Source organism: Streptopelia decaocto (assembly GCF_964273445.1).
Source record: "Streptopelia decaocto genome assembly, chromosome: 2".
Lineage (NCBI taxonomy): Eukaryota > Metazoa > Chordata > Aves > Columbiformes > Columbidae > Streptopelia > Streptopelia decaocto.
In genome coordinates this window covers 114,433,367-114,450,004 of record NC_138655.1, presented here as the reverse complement: position 1 = coordinate 114,450,004, position 16,638 = coordinate 114,433,367, and the positions used below count along the sequence as shown (strand labels likewise).

The following is a 16,638-nucleotide window of genomic DNA, read 5'->3' as shown; positions in this document are numbered from 1 at the left end:
GTGGGATACTTACTTTGAGTAATGCAAACAACACATTCTACAAAAATCACAGCATGGTTGAGGTTGGAAAGGACCTCTGAACGACATTTGGTCCAGCACCTCTGCCCAAGCAGGGCCACCTGGAGCCAGTTTCCCAGGACCATGTCCAAGGACGAAGACTCCACAACCTCCCTGGGCAGCCTGTGCCAGCACTTCGTCACCCTCACAGTGAAAAAGCATTTCCTGTTCAGAGGGAACGTCCCATGTTTCAGTGTGTGCCCATCGCTTCTGGTCCTGTCACTGTACACCACTGAAGAGCCTGGCTCCATCCTCTTTACACCCTCCCTTCAGGTGTTTTTACACATTGACAAGATTCCCCTGAGCCTTCTCCATACTGCACAATCCCAGCTCCTTTCCTCATATGAGATCTGCTCCTTCATCAGCCTCATGGCCCTTTGCTAGACTCTCTCCAGTATGTTCATGCTTCTCTTGTACTGATGAGCTCAGAACTGGACCCAGCACTCCAGCTGTGGACTCACCAGTGCTGAACAGAGAAGGATCACATCCCTCGACCTGCTGGCAACATTCCTAATACAGCCCAGGATACTCCAGCCTTCTTTTCAGCAAGGTTACATCGCTGGCTCATGTTCAGCTTGGTGTCTACCAGAAGCCCAGGTCCTTTTATGCAAAGCAGCTCTACAGCTGGTCAGCCCCCAGGCATGTACTGGTGGCTGCCGTTCTTCCTCCTCAGGTGCAGGGCTCTGGTGCTTCCCTTTGTTGGCATGAAGTTCCTGTGATCCCATTTCTCCAGCCTGTTGAGGTCTCTCTGGATCAATCTGGTCTCTCTGGCACAATCATCTGGTATACCAGCCACTCCTCTCAGTTTTGTAGCAGTTGCAAACTTGCTGAGAGTACACTCTACCCCATCATCCAGACCATTAACAAAGATGTTAAACAGGACTGGACCCGGTATTGACCACTGGGGTACTTTCAAGTTACCTCCCTGCCTCCTTCCCAGACAAAGGACTGCTTATACCCTACTTTTGTTGCAACTGCAAAGCTTCTAAAACAGCTATTTAGATAGAAATTCAATCAAGTTCACTTCTCAAAAACACAGACACTGAAAACACAGAAATCCAACTCTAAGGTCTTTTGTATCTGGAGAAAACCTAGTAACATTTTATGTTACAGATTATTTCAAGCTAGGAAAATTAAATCTGAGTTATATATCTGACTTTCAATCTTTAAGGCTTACATGTTTTCAACATGCAAGACTTCAAAACTATACTTCTGGAAAGAATTAATACACAAGAAATATGCAAGGCAATAAGCTCTAAACGGCTGTGAAAACAGTGTAAAAAAAGTCAAACACTGCTGGGGTAACATTAGTAGATGATAATAAACTCACAATGGCATAGAAGTGTTTAAATACGGTAAAATCCAGTGCATGTCTCCCTAAGCTCAAGCTCAGTATACAGCATATTAACTAATATAATAATGTAACTGGACAAGTCACGTAAAATAAGACATGATTTGGGGAGAGGGCAGAATGGAACTTCTGTTTTCATATTTTTGATGGGCAATATAATCTGGTTTATTTTTAACTGCTACACTCAGATTCAGCAATTACACACACAGAAAATTGCTTTAGGGCAAATATCTGGGTAATAATGTAAGTACTGAGATCGCTACAGGATTGAAAAAAGACCTTACCTGTTTTGAACACACCAAGGAAGCCATAACACACAGATGCGGTGTCAAAAACAGTTTTAGCCTCATGATTAAAATCGCTAGGACACTGTACGCCAACAGCTGCAATGCATGGTATACCAGCTGCAAAAGAAAACACACACAAAAGCATGATGTTTGCATACTTTTCATTTGTGTCTTAAACGCACAATCTCATTTTCAGTATAACTTAAATGATGAACTTGTCTGAAAGAGTTGAAGTCGAAGCCAAAATAAAGATCTTCACATTTCAGATAGTAATAGAGACTTTCTGTTATCTTTTTTCTCAAGTGTATGTAGTGTGCTAAGGTACAGAACAACAGGAAATATAAACATTAAAAAGCAAAAGGCGATGAAGAAATAGCTAGCTATGCAAAAGATCCTGAAACATAAACAGGCAATAACAACATAAAATTGATTGTATAACTTCTTTATAGAATTGAGGAAACCTTGTTATTTTAATACCTAAATATAGCATGAAATAAGCAAATAAAACCATCCTTAGTACTCACACCACCACAGGCAGCTTGTTCTGTTATTCTCCAAAATGGTTAAAAAGCAGACATGTCACTCACGACGCCTAACATTAAATCTATGTTACTTGTGGAAGTGCTGTGGTAAGTCCTAGAAGCATTTTTGCAATCAGTGCTTTTATCTAACTGATTATCATATTTTGAATGGCATGAGATTTCTCTCATACCATAAACCAGAAATAAAATGCTATTAAAAAAGTTTTGCATGTCCTTGCTGTCTTAATTGCAAATAAAGAAACCATGTAAGAAAGCTGCCATTCAATTATATTTTTTTGCATAATTTTACTAAAAAAACTCTGTGTAGAATTACTTTCATTATAGCGTATTTCAAATCAGAATTTCAACATTATTTATCATGTGAAGCCTCAGTAAAGGGACCAATCTCTTTCTACTTCTCAGTCTATATGGGGAAAATGGAAGGTCCAGCATAAATTCAGTGTCCTTTTGTACTGCTACAGCAAAAGCCCAAAAGACTCCTCTCTTGCACTACCACCCCACTGTTAGCTTGTATATTTTTTTTTGTTCAACATTCCAGAGTTATTCTGGTGTTGTACATGATACAATTTAAAATGAGGGAATAAAAGATGCAAATACTTACCTTCAAATAAACCATGTAACAGGGTCAAACCACTGTAACCTGTATTTCAATAGTGGGTATTCATATTAACACACAAATAAAATTGTGCAGAAAAAGAACCTTACCTCACCATGGTTAAAACGTTCCTCTCTGGAAAAAAACAAAACAAAAAAATCAAACAAAAAACCAAACCAAATCAAAACAGAAAATCACATTATTTGTTTATGTACTACGGAAGTACTGGTTTTACTTTGAGGTCATCTATAGGGCCTCTGGACAACAGAACTAATCCAGTAACCATGAGTCAGCACCTGCAGAGATTTTTTTCACCTCTACAACAAGCTTTGAAATATACAGCAAATCAGTAACTATCCTCCTCAATCCCTACATCTATCTGGAAATCTGAAAATTAATTTTAGTGGTTTTTAATTACTTCCATTAACTATTTCATATATAGAACATCTTAGAGAATGAAACTTCAGTAACAGAAGAGGTGGAGTACTAGTACCAAAAAAAGAACCAGACATTTATTGAGGTACTACTGGATTCTCAGAAGGAAATATAAATATGAAAAGAGTCAAAATCATGTATGTGGGCCTCCAAAAACATCTGTGAAGACAAGATGCTGAATCCTGCTCACATCTGTTGAAATTCTGATAATGGCCCTTAGATTATGGGAAGCAGAGACCACTGAAATGATTAGTAATTAAAAAAATAAGGGGGAATCAAAAAGATATGTCAGGAAGTGACAACATTCAATTCGACAAATTGACTTGCTCAACAAGTGATGCCAAATGGCTGTGACAGCTAGAGCATGTATTACAGATATTTAGACAATAAATTGAATACAGTTGGGAACCCTTCCTATAGATGAAATTCATATCTTTATAAGCTTGAAAAAAATAATGAGAAAGAATTTGCATTCACTATTTATAGGAGAAAAGTGAATAGGCACATAAATAAACATTGGTTTAGGAACAGAACAGAAAAACAAATAATTAAACAGAAAATCTGGGGATAAGAGGGCCAAGATGTCTAAAACTACATTCAGCAGCTAAACTTAGTTTTAGATGACCTATAAAAATACCACATATGATATATCCAAGCCATTCAGTTACTGAACTATACATAATTCACCCTTCAGAAAGGACCAACATAATGTAGAATTCTGAATTATTTAGCATACAGCAAATCAAATAAACTTCCAGCAGAAAATTCAGTTTCACATAAAAAAATAAAGCAATATTTACCTTCCATTTTGGCCTGCCTTAGATAAGGCCCACATAACATATTTAATTACCTGAAGAAAGCAAGAGCCAACAAACAGTATGAATAAACTTTCAAAAGCATTCTCAAGCATTTTCAACATTTGCTAAATTAAATTACACCTGAATAATCTCATTTTGAGATAATGCTAAGATAAAGACATGCCATGTTTTAGCTAAAAATCCTTTTTGCGGATGTTTAATTACCCAGACAGTTAGCAGTTATCCCATCTGTTCCTGTGTAAACTGTAAGTTGTTTTTACACAAATTACACATAATCAAATTTACAAAAACAGTTATAAACTTCAGTTATGGTACTCATCAGCTAAGTGACAGAAAATTTTTTGGCACTTAATATCAAAGCAAGTTTTGCCACTGACTCAGGACTGGATCTCTGCAAAAATCTATGTTAAGGGAATACAGAATTTTAAGCAAATATGTTTGAAAAAAAAATGTTTTTTATCTAACTCTATTGGGTTTATGTGGCAAAGTCTTGGTAGCAGGGGAGCTGTAGGGGTGGCTTGTGTGAGAAGAGACCATGAGCTACCCCCATGTCAGACAGAGCTCCAAAATAGATCTACCACTGACCAAAGCTGAACGCATCAGTGACGCTGGTGACACCTCTGTTGATAAGATGTTTAAGAAAAGGTAAAAACACTGTGCAGCAGCTTTAAGAGAGGAGTGAGAAAAACAAGAAAGTAACAACCCTGCAGATACCAAGGTCAGGGAAGGAGAAGAAGGAGGTGATCCTGGTGCCAGAGCAGAGATTCCCCTGCAGCTTGTGAAGAAGACCATGGCGATGCAGGTTTTCACCCTACAGCCCATGGAGGACCATGGTGGAACAGAGAACCACCCGCAGCCCATGGAGGACACCCAGCCAGAGCAGGTGGACGTGCCCTGAAGGAAGCTGCAGCCCATGGAGAGCCCATACAGGAGCAGGCTCCTGGCATGAACTGCACCTCATGGAGAGGAGCGCACACAGGAGCAGGTTTCCCTTGCAGGAGCTGCAACCTTCAAGGACTGTACCCCATGGAAAGGACCCACACTGGAGCAGCTCTTAAAGAATGACAGCCTGTGGGAGGGACCCATTGAGCCTGGAAATAAGGGGGTGGGGATAAGGGGAAGGTGGTTTTAGTTTGTGTTTCTCAGAATCCTACTCTATTTTTAACTGACAATAAATTCAATTAATCTTCCCCAATTCAAGTCTCTTTTGCTCATGACAGTAAAACAGTGAGTGATCTCCCTATCCTTATCTCAAGCCATGAGATTTTTCAACTCCTTTTTCCCCCTACACTAACTTCTTCCCATCTCAAAATAAATAGTGATTCCTTCAAAAAACTTAAACAGTAAATGCAAGGTAAAGATGATTCACAAAATCAATCACTTACCCTTTTGATGATCACTCCAAAAACCACCACAACAACTGGTAACAGCAGAGTCTTTGTGTATCTTACTGGAGTCTACAATAGAAATTAACTGCATTAATTGCTTTTCATTCACCTATAATTACTTCGATGGTCAGTTTAAAGAAAAAAAAACAACACATAAAAAGTACTAAATGTAAACATTCAAGAAGAACAAAGCAAGTTTCAAGAAACTCAAATTTAAACTCCACCCAGCAATCTCACTAGAGGTCATAATACTAGGGTCATTAGTAAATTATTCCCAGTCCTTTGGCAAGCCACCCAAAGACTAAAAGTAGATTCTATCTCGTCTGAACATTATTAGTATGGGTTGAGTAACCTGTTAATATAAACATTCTAAATTCATATCTAGATACTGATGAACTAAAAAAAAAGTATACTAATGCCACATTAAGAAGCTTCGATGCTCTTCTGTAGTCTAAATCTACCACACAAAACCCTTGCAGCTCTCAGTACATTTTTACACACAATACCAGTTACTTAGAGCAACATAAAATCTTAAGTTTGCAGAACTGTAACCTTTCGTTTATCCCTGAGCAAACACTTCTTTCATTCAAGCAAGCACACTTCTTAGACCCAAAATCAAAACAGATTTATTTTTAGTTTATAGAAAAGCAATAAAACCAGCTAAATTTAGCTTGAGTTCATTAATGTCTCTAACTTCACGAGTAAGCACTTGAACTTATGATGGCAGTAAGAGATTATGGCTCCCAAGGTGTTTTAAGTTATAACTTAAGATAAAACAGAACGTTCCCTCTTCCATAATAATCTATTTTGATCAAATTACCTCTTTTTCCATGAAGTCAAACTCTGCAGCACAGGTATACATTAAGGTATCAAAATCCTTGTAGCCAATAAATTTAGATTTTAATATTTTTCCTATGTGAGCCTGGTAGGATATACGGGGGAAAAAAACCAAAACAAAGTGTAGTAAGCAAAAACTGTTCTGTTTTCCACAGCAAAGTAGTTTAAAGGCATATGAAAAATATTTTTAATTAGAACAGAATTTTATATCATTTTCAATACAGTTATAAGAGCACCAAAAATCTATTTCTGGTACATTAAATGACATCTTTGAGCACAACACAGATCACACTGTGTTAAATAAAAAGTAGAAAGCAGCAGAAAAAGGGTGCCACCATTGCAGCTGGGTTCAACAAGCGTATAGTTTTGCATACTCATATTCTAAGATATGAGCTTCTCATCTTTCGCCCCTTGACACACATCTGCATATAAGGTTTTAATAGCAGAATCTGATGACAATGGGGCTGAAGTGAAGTGAGGAGCCCTAGTTACAACAAGTATTTCAAAACTGTGATTTTGAAAATTAGATTCAGAAGAAAGCAAACTAAGAAATCAAGTAAATAAAGAAAATATGTAAGTAGAGGATATCCAAAATAAACAAGGATCTACAAATCCACATTTAAAAACAAAGACAGAACATTTACTAACTCAATAATAAAAACATTTGTCTTTTCACAAAGTTCAGTGATATCTCAGTGATAATATATAATGAATGAAAAAGTAAATATGCAACAGCTATACCCTATTTCTGCAAAAGAAATCTTAGAATTTCAGAAAAGTATGTCATTAAGATGCCAAAAATTAAAACATTAAGAATTAAAAAATTTTTGAAAGACACTAACCAGATACTCAGATAAGAGAACTTACATCATCAGCTATTCCAAGCACTAAAGAAGTTAGGTATTTCAAGGTGACTGTCCCAAATAACCAGGCACATCCTTCAATTACCTTAAAAAATATATTCAGAGTGAAATAAACATGTCTCAACCTACTTGTAAATAAACATTTTCTTTTTTTACAAGGCTTATTAAATTTAGCTACTAGTAACAAACTCCCCTATGTTATCATCAATAAGTACAGTAATTTTAACCAATTACACCTCCCAAATCTCAGTACACTGAGATGTTTTAAGTTTTTGTTTTAATTTTATCTTCTGTTACAGTTAAAATAATTTTGTGCAACTGGTTCACATTATAGCTGTACCACTGCACATGACATTACAGCAGAGGAGGTACCGCAGTTAACTTTAAAAAGGGACAGCCTATCAGTTCCATCTGTTTTGCACACACCAGTGTGATTATTTCCCACCAAACGCCTTTCCATATTATCAGGATGTACTGCTCTGATAATTCAAACTTTTGGAAGAATTTGCTGATTTATAGTACAGTCTTGGGATAACCTCAGGTTAGAACTTGAAGGAAATATACTTTTTTAGTATACAATTAAATTTTAGTATACAATTAAATACAATGTAACTTTTAGTTACATCACGTTTATCCCTGTACCAGAAAGATTAAACTCTTGGCAATCTAGCTTAATCTACCTAATTCTTTACAGAACCAGATCAACTGAGTAAGTCAACTTGGTTCAGTATTTTTTTATCTGGAACCAGCAGCAAATGCTTCCAGAGAGAATGTAACAACAAAATACAAATTGATCTCCACCCTTACATAACCAGGGTTTTTATGTGACCACGGCTTGCATTTAATTCTCCCATTTAATAGTTGCAAGTGAACCTAAATACCTATGAGGTACCTAATTCTTTTCCAAATGCCTCAATTGTTTTCCTTCCACAATGTCTCTTCTCTCTTACAAGCTTATTGCTACTAGCATAAGGGGCATTAAATAAACTATAATTATATCCTACTGCTATGTACTGGCTTAACCATATTTACCATTATTTTACAAGATGTAGAATTCTAACCTAATTTAAAAGCTCAGCTATTTAGCAATTCTACATCAATAATTATCTTCATACTCTATTTAAATTTGATGGTAGTACATTTGGGGTGAAGGCATTATTTTTTTTTTTGTAATTAAGACACATTGACCAAAATTGCATGAAATATTTAGGATGCTGAGTTTATAAAATAAAATATTTGCTACTTTCTCTGCAGTTCCTTCTCCATGATTTCCATCATGTATTTTTCTTTTTGATGTCTGCTCCATCATGAATTGATGTGTTCAGACAACTTTTCATAAGAATACCAAGATTTATCTGCTGAGTGGCAAGCACTTATTTAGGATCAACTATGTTATATACATGCTTAGGGTGGTGGTAGTCTTTTTTTTAAAAACTTACCATTTAAGTCTACCCTTTGTTTCTCACCTTTTAATATTCACACCTTATCCCATAGAGCTTATTTTCTTTCTTTTATAGTTCCAGTTCCCCAAAAGAATTCTGAAATTGCAGTGCATTACATTCACCCATGCACCCTTATCTACACCCTTCAAAGAAGTCAAATAACATTTGCGAGACACGAGTTCCCTTCACAGAAGCTATACCAGACCTATCTCATCACACTGTGTGTACATATAGCCTTAAAAACTTCATCACTGTTCAAGTTTTTACTCTTTTACAAAAGTTAGACTTACTGGTTTGCACAAACACCTTGGATTTCCTTTCTAAAAACTGACATGAGATTTGCTTACACTCCTGTTTTCCCTGGTACCACAACTAACTAGATTGGCAAGTTATACATACACAGCAGTTTGTTATAAATATTTGTTATATTCCTTTCTATTCTAATTCCTTTATAGTAACTGCATGAATTCCAACCAGTTTTGCTAACAGGTTATCCTTCATTTTATAAGAATGTCTTAAGCCAGGCATAGTCTGAGTTGGCTCCCATTTTAGTTGTTTTTACAAGTTAACGTTATATCTTAAGCTGCAAGTTGCTCCTCATGTTTTCTACAGTGTTATATGTGATTTTTCATAGTTTTGGGAGTGTCCTTTATATATGGACATGACTTCTACTGCCCTCAAATCCCACTCGCACACTCTACACTAGTTTACTCTGACCTGCTTCCTTATGTAATTGCAAGTTGCTTGCCGTCATTAGAAAAAATATCCTAAAAAATTATATAGGACACATTTTAGTGAATATCTAATGAAGTATCCTAATCTCAACTTCTGCAAGCAATGTTAACCTTTAACTTGCCTCTTCTTAACTTGATTTTCTAAAGTCACTTTTATTTTAAAGAGATTTTCATACTGATCTTAGGTTTTGTAAACATATGTAAGGTGTTAACTTAGAACTAAATGGATTGCAATTTGAAGACTATTTCAATTTTCTTATATAAAACTATGTTTACTTCGGTAATTTAAGATTAGATTCTGGGAATATGTACAATTTAGAAAGCAGTTTAGATACACTTCTTGATTTTCAACAATTAGAAACTAAACCGGAAGTTATTTCTGTATTTCAGTAAACAAAAAAAGTCATAGTTCTATTCTGAAATTCAAAATATATGAAATTTCTTACCCAAATATAGACTTCTCTTCTGCTGCTTTTCAAGACTTTTGGACTCAGTTCTAGAATTCCCTAATAATAAAATGAATGTGCATTTTCAGGTAACACATAGTAACAACAAGATACTCCAGCACCCCAGATGAGGGGTTTTATTTTTTCTGGTAAGCGCCTATTGTACCACACAGCTATTTATTAAAAAAGACGCTCGATAATTAATACAACCTGAAATATGACTGAATATATAATATTGTGATTTCAACCTGCGCTGGCAAAACATGCCAATGTAAAATCTTACGGCAGTTTATATACAATTAATGGAAGACTACTATTCTCCTTAGCAAGTAACATTCTGTATTATACAGTTTCAGGCTTCTTTAAATTAAAGCCAATGGGAAACTGAATTATGTCTGCTTCCATAAATGACAAGAGACATCTGAAGCAATAAATAAATTACTGGCAGCATGATACAAACAATTTTCAAACAAGGTAACAGAATACCGGGGGTGGGAGGAGTTACTGGCATTTCTGATTCACATTATGTTCGTCATTTTATGACACAAGGACGACTCATTATAAGCTAATGTGAACAATGCAATTAAGAAAAACTGAGAATGAGCTGAAAAGCTTTCAGAAACCCAGTCTATATGTGAGACTAAGTATATATATATAAGTACCCAAATAACAGACAAACAAGTATTTTTTCCAAAGCAGCAAACAGGTAAAAAGCTCAATGTACCTGTACCTACTATATAATTATAATAGCTGCTACAAGAAACTGGACTGGGTTTATAACAAGCAATCTATACTAAGGCAAATACCAATAGCTAAGGCAGTTTATTCTTATAATAAGCAAGAATTTACCAAACTTCTGCTGATAGACAAAATACAAACAGAAGGAAAAAACAAAAAAAACAAAAACACTGAGCTCGCCCCCCAAGCTTCTAGGAGAGGTGAAAAGAATCATAAATCAAGATGATTTGTAGTATGCTAAACTAGATCTGTTCACACCATCTTATCTCCTATTTCCTATGTACATAAAACCTTTAAGAGAAACCATATGAAAGTGGAAGAAGTTGAGGGTTGTTTTTACCTATTTAAGGAAACATTAAGATAGTGAATGATAAGATAATGAGTCCTCAGTTAATATTTTCACTAACATAAGTGGATGACTTAGCAAACAGTCTTAAACAATTTTTATGTATATTTTAGTCATTTGTTCTACATTTGCAGTTTCACAATTAAGAATTTAAAACTCCTTGCTCATGTCTTTGTTTTACAATTATTCTGGTCAAAAATACATATGTGGTAAATATAATAATTTTTCTAAAAGAAGAGAGCTATAAAAACAAGAGAACTGAGCCTTAACTGAATTTATCTTATGAAGAGGTCTCGGTGTAAAACCACAATTTTTAAAATTAGTATTTGCCCATTCTCCAAATGTCTTTAAGGTCTAATTCTGTTTATCATGTAACAGATTCATCAGCTATCTGGTAATGAAGCAGTTTCACATTTTACATGAATACATACATAACTGTACAGCATTACAGTTTCAGCATTCCATACAATTTTTTTTCTTAAGCAACTTACCCAGATAACTACTAAAGATGCAGCATAATATGATGTCAATAACATTGAATTACCAAACATCAGAATAAAACACACTACAAGAGATACCTGAAAGAAGAAAATTAAAAAAAAAAAAATTAAAATAGAAAAGGTAAGAATTGTCCAAGTATAAAAATTAGCCTGTGTCAACAGCTTCGAAGACGCCTATTGCACAGTAAGCGCAAGCTTGATACTCAGCTTACAGAATTATTCTGAAAACACTGATTGTAAGGACTTAATGGCAACAGGTAGCCAAGTGTAAATTATGTTAATTTATGTTTTAAAAGTACTTACAGACAAAAAGATTTAGTTACAGCACTAACTCATCTTATGTTATATTAACAGCTACATTTTTGAAGTTATTCCTAATTTTTTCCACCCCCCCAAATTATTGTATTATTTCTGTATCCTGTGTTTTTATTATCTTTCAGAATCCTGGACAAACATAAAAACGCTGAATAAAATGTATGTTGTCTTCTTTCTTCCAAACTGAGATTATATTAAAAATATAATCATCAAAGTCAAGGAAGCAGAACTCCGACTGTTTGATCATACCACTTAACCACTTGAGGCTGAAAGTCAAGGCTGAAATACCACTTTTATCTGCCATCCCAATCTCCTACTGTGTTTTCTTTTTAACAGAAAGCAAAGCTGAATTACATTTTCTAACTTGGAGAGCAAAATCAATGATCAATCTCTGTTGTCTTCTGTACATGGGAATAAGGAAAATAATGCAGTTATTTGTAAAACATGCAGGCTTTTGTACTCTCCTCCTCACATATTTAAGATCTTAATTTCCCACAGAAATGTAGGGGGGGGAGCAAAAATTGAAAACACCACAAGATGTAGACTGGCAGCTTACCCAGCCTCATTAAGCTTTCTCTGTAGTATAGTGATTGTTTATCTATCTGAAAATAGGATTTTTATGACACTTTGGCACCAAAATTATTATATAGCTATTGACATAAGCCAAAAGTCTGAAGTATTTTAGCCTGTTTCTGTCAAAAAATTACTACACCACCATGCTTATTTGCAAATTTTCCTGGCAAATCTGACTGGAAGCAAGCATTTGGTGTCCCAGGTTTATGTTTGAAATGAGCTGCACAGAGCCTACTACTGCCATTAATTTAACATTTATAGTATTTCAAAATACAATGAAAACATATAAAATACAATTTGCTATAGCTCAAAGCTGCTTTCTTGTGGAAAACATTCTCTTTTTGACTACTAAGTTTGCATAGCACAATTTTAGCAAAAATATATTTTGAAATACATTCATGTTTCTTCAAAGAAATTCTTCACGTCTTCTTGTATATTTAAAACTGTAATCTCACTTCAAAGAGCAAAACTCCTTGTAACAAAAGTTGATCACTACCTTAATTTTAAAAATGAAAATCAGATGTATTATGCAGAAACTTGCAAGCCTTTTACTTGTCATGTCCTTCCTTTGTTGACTTAGTCACTCACTTTTGAAAAAAATAGTTTTTCCTCAGACAAATAGTTTATTTCCTTTGTCTTGCTTCCTAAGTATCTCCCCAAATAGTTAAACCACAACATCTTTGCATGGTCAAGACTACAGTAGTCTGCAAAACCCTACCTTAGTTGGGGTTCTCTTCTCCTTCAACAATAGTAAGTCAATATTAGAGAATAGACTTTAACGTGTCATTTTTTTAATTTCTGCTAACCTATGGCATGAGATAAATGCTGCCTTTTCAACTTTTGATTGCTTATCCTCTGTTACTTGATATGTTTTCTTATTTGTTTTTTGAGACAGTATATTCAAGTCCATGGAATGAACAGAGACACAGAGGCAAATATGTCTACAAATCTTTTAGGTCGATAACTTTCCTGGAGTTCAAAAATTCCTGTGTGTCACAGGGACCCTAGTTTCTGACACTGTGACATAAATACACGCAAGACCAAATATTCAAATCCAGGCCCCTCCATCCCTTATTATTGCATTTTTTCAACCATCTTGCAACTAAGGAAAACACTTCAGACAAATGGCCTCTTTTGATGCTCTGACCAATTTGAGAGGATTGAAGTTTTTTAAAAAAAGTATTACCATATGAGCAATGAGTATCTTCTGTAATTTGCAGGAGTCAATATAACCCATAATACACACAGCAAATAATGAAGCTATCTAGAATAAAAAATGAAATCTAAGTTAAAACAATTTGCATTGGTATAATCTTTCTAGCAGAAATGCATACAAAAAAGTGTTTATTCAAACAATCATTAACTTTTATTTCTACTTTTTGCTAAGTACATACTTAGGTATTTCACAATGGTTTCTTTCAAAAAACCTATTATGGTGCTCTGAATAATTATTATAAATCATACTCAAACATTTAAAACATAGGTATTCAGCTTTATAAAAATGCAAGTCATCAAAACACAGCAATAACACATCTTTCACTCTTAGTTTAGAAAAAAAACAACCAACCAACCAAAAGAATCATTCATTAACATTATTTAACCTTATATTTTCAGCAAAGTATGGGAACATCCATAATTTGCTGCTGAGGAAAATGAGATTCATTGATTAAGCAGTTTGCTAAAAGTCACATGGGAAACTAACGAAATTATGAACTGAACCTGCAGTTACAAAATTCAGGTCCAGCATCTTTAACAGGTTATAGTTACGAGTTTCTCACAACATTTTTCAGAATGTAATGGTTTCCTCTTCTGAAGTAAGAAAAGTTGTGTAACACAATATATATTGATTCTTCAAAGCTTTCAACTCAAAGCAACAGCTGCTTCAAGTAAGTCAGAAACGTGAAAAGGTATAGAGACATAGATGGATTTCAATCAACAGGCTATATTTCAATCAATTTAAACACTAATTAAGTGGGCTGTATGACAGTATCCATTCTATGATTTTATCCTACTGCTCACATCAGTATCTGCTATATTTCAACGCTAGCTAAAGTTACCTCAACTGTCCAAAATCTCAGACAGTACGATTATGCTAATACTCACATGCTCATCAAAATTAAACAGGAAATCATGCAAAATCATGCCAGATAGTACAAGCCATGCAAACATTGCTCCACTTAAAAATTTGGAATAGCCTAAAGAGATGCAAGATCAATGCCTTTTTTATTTTTGTACTTCAATATACAAAGTTTTTTCTTGTTCTGCAATTGTTCTAATGTACCAATCTTAAGCTGGAGGCTGTTTTTAAGGGAAAAGTAAATGGTTTAGTCCTGGAAACAGAAGACTTGAGTGGTGTAAATGGTAAATTTTCAAACTTAAGACTAGAAAAAAATTGATGTGATAAATGGTATGAATGTTTGCTGAGAGTCCGAATGAAATCTGGGTAAAAGGAAAGCATTGATATAGTTGTGAATTCAATGGCTGCCTATACAAAGCAGTCAACTTGCCTACATAAGATAAAGAGGCTGTTTAGAGGTGAACACGGTCTTACCTGTGTTAGAAGAACAAACTGAGCAAACTGCCAGGGAAGCATGAAAAAGATATTAGAAACACACAGTGCAATCAAGCTTCCTGTATTAATATTCGGAATCCTTGGGAAAAAGAGACAGAATAGGCATCAGTAAGTAAAATCACACAGGTATTTGAATATTATTGAAAAGTACAACAGAGAATACAATAAATACAAAGTTACCTTGGAAGTTAGCTAGCAATATTGATCAAGTACAAATAACACTACGTAAATTTAATATCTATTTTCCATCAGTTTCCAAAAACAGTAGTTCTGATACTTAGTGTTTAACTATTCAATGAGCCACTCATTATCAAATAACTCTTCTCCTGGCAGCATGGCCAACCTATGTCATTGCAGTGGTCCACTTTCCTCTAACAACTCTACAGTCAGGTCACAACTATTTCCATTTAAGTTGGGATTACAACTATTCTCAGAACAGTCTGCATTTGAAAGTGATTTCACTGCGCTCTCTCACATTTCTTCCATATTTACTTTCTGCAACTTTCTGTCAGCAATCCTGAGTCAGGTTTCAAGGCAGGAGACAATGACAAATACATGAAACTCATCTTCAACTGAAAACAGCCCATTCTCCTTGTCCTGCTATACGTGTTACGTATTTAATCCTGTGTTAGCTTTGAGTTCACTTCAGAAACATGTCATGTTTCAAATGTCACTAAATGGCCTCCAACAGATGAAGACACCATCATATTCTGCGGAAAACCCCAAACCCAACAGATTACAGCAGTCTCACCAAAGTCTGTAAAATCTTCTTTTACAAAGCATCAAGATTAATTTCTATTGGAGTCATGCTGAGCATGAGTATAATGTTTTAAGTAACACATTATACAAATGTGATAGAAGTGATAGAAATAATGGAGAATTTAAGTTCTAGTCTCTCTTTCAAAGATAGTTCCTATATTTCAATGGAATCCTCCTATACATAAAACTGAGCTGCTCTTGAAGAGGGAATTATAACTGAGAAATAAAAAGTTAAGATGTTTTATTCCCTTTTTGAAACCTCACTCTGAAATGCTTAGATTAAATACCTATTTCTAATCAGTAGGCAAGTTCAAGTACTATTTTGTGTACCAAGATCTGAAGAACAGGAGTGAATCTATCTAATCAAGAACTGTCATAATTATAGGTACAGAATATATGTGCTCTTATAACCCTAACTTAAAATGTAATTTCCTCACTTTCTGTTTGACCTCACAATTTAGCATTAAACGAACAGGTGTCTTTCTAATATGAAATCTAGCAACGACTCTATGAACTGTTCCTCAAAAGAGTTTTCTAGACAGCATATATCTTTTCATCACCTAAAAGACACAAATTAGTGAAAAGCATAAAATATTTTTGGTTTAATCATCAATAACCACAAATCAGTATGACTTAATAAAGGAAAATCTGGGGTTACAAGTACAAAGTTCAGCTAAATCATAAATACACTGCAAATCTGATGCAATAGAGCTGATGGAAAATCCCTCAAGTATTAACAATCATGCTTATTTTTCAAAATGGAGGCAAGACAGTGACTCCATCATGTTGCAAGCCAGAAACAAGCACTGAAAAGCAGGGCTAATGAACTCAAGAGCATCCCTCCATTAATGTAATTAGATTGCTCTAAATCATTGAACTAGTTAATTAGACTAGTTAATTAGTTATAGAAAACTGCAAGAACATAGTAGCTTATGGGTGCCTATAGCATCCTCTGTTGCATAGCACAGGCTTATTCTAAGTGCAACCAACATACCACTCTCCCAGAGGGACAAAATCAATTGACGGAGTATTAGCTTGTT

At 34.9% G+C, this 16,638-nt stretch overlaps 1 protein-coding gene across 2 annotated transcripts in view; it reads right to left on the bottom strand.

Moving 5' to 3' along the window:
• DPY19L1 (dpy-19 like C-mannosyltransferase 1) overlaps positions 1-16,638 on the bottom strand; it is a 47,361-nt gene that overhangs the window by 10,749 nt on the left and 19,974 nt on the right. For both annotated transcript variants that reach the window (XM_082047123.1, XM_082047124.1), the window contains 10 exons: positions 14,819-14,918; positions 13,454-13,531; positions 11,371-11,457; positions 9,796-9,855; positions 7,178-7,258; positions 6,294-6,395; positions 5,471-5,542; positions 4,068-4,117; positions 2,943-2,967; positions 1,693-1,812 (listed from right to left, as the gene is read on the bottom strand). In XM_082047123.1, coding sequence (XP_081903249.1) covers positions 1,693-1,812; positions 2,943-2,967; positions 4,068-4,117; positions 5,471-5,542; positions 6,294-6,395; positions 7,178-7,258; positions 9,796-9,855; positions 11,371-11,457; positions 13,454-13,531; positions 14,819-14,918 — 775 coding nt within the window. The remainder of the gene's footprint in view (positions 1-1,692; positions 1,813-2,942; positions 2,968-4,067; positions 4,118-5,470; positions 5,543-6,293; positions 6,396-7,177; positions 7,259-9,795; positions 9,856-11,370; positions 11,458-13,453; positions 13,532-14,818; positions 14,919-16,638) is intronic.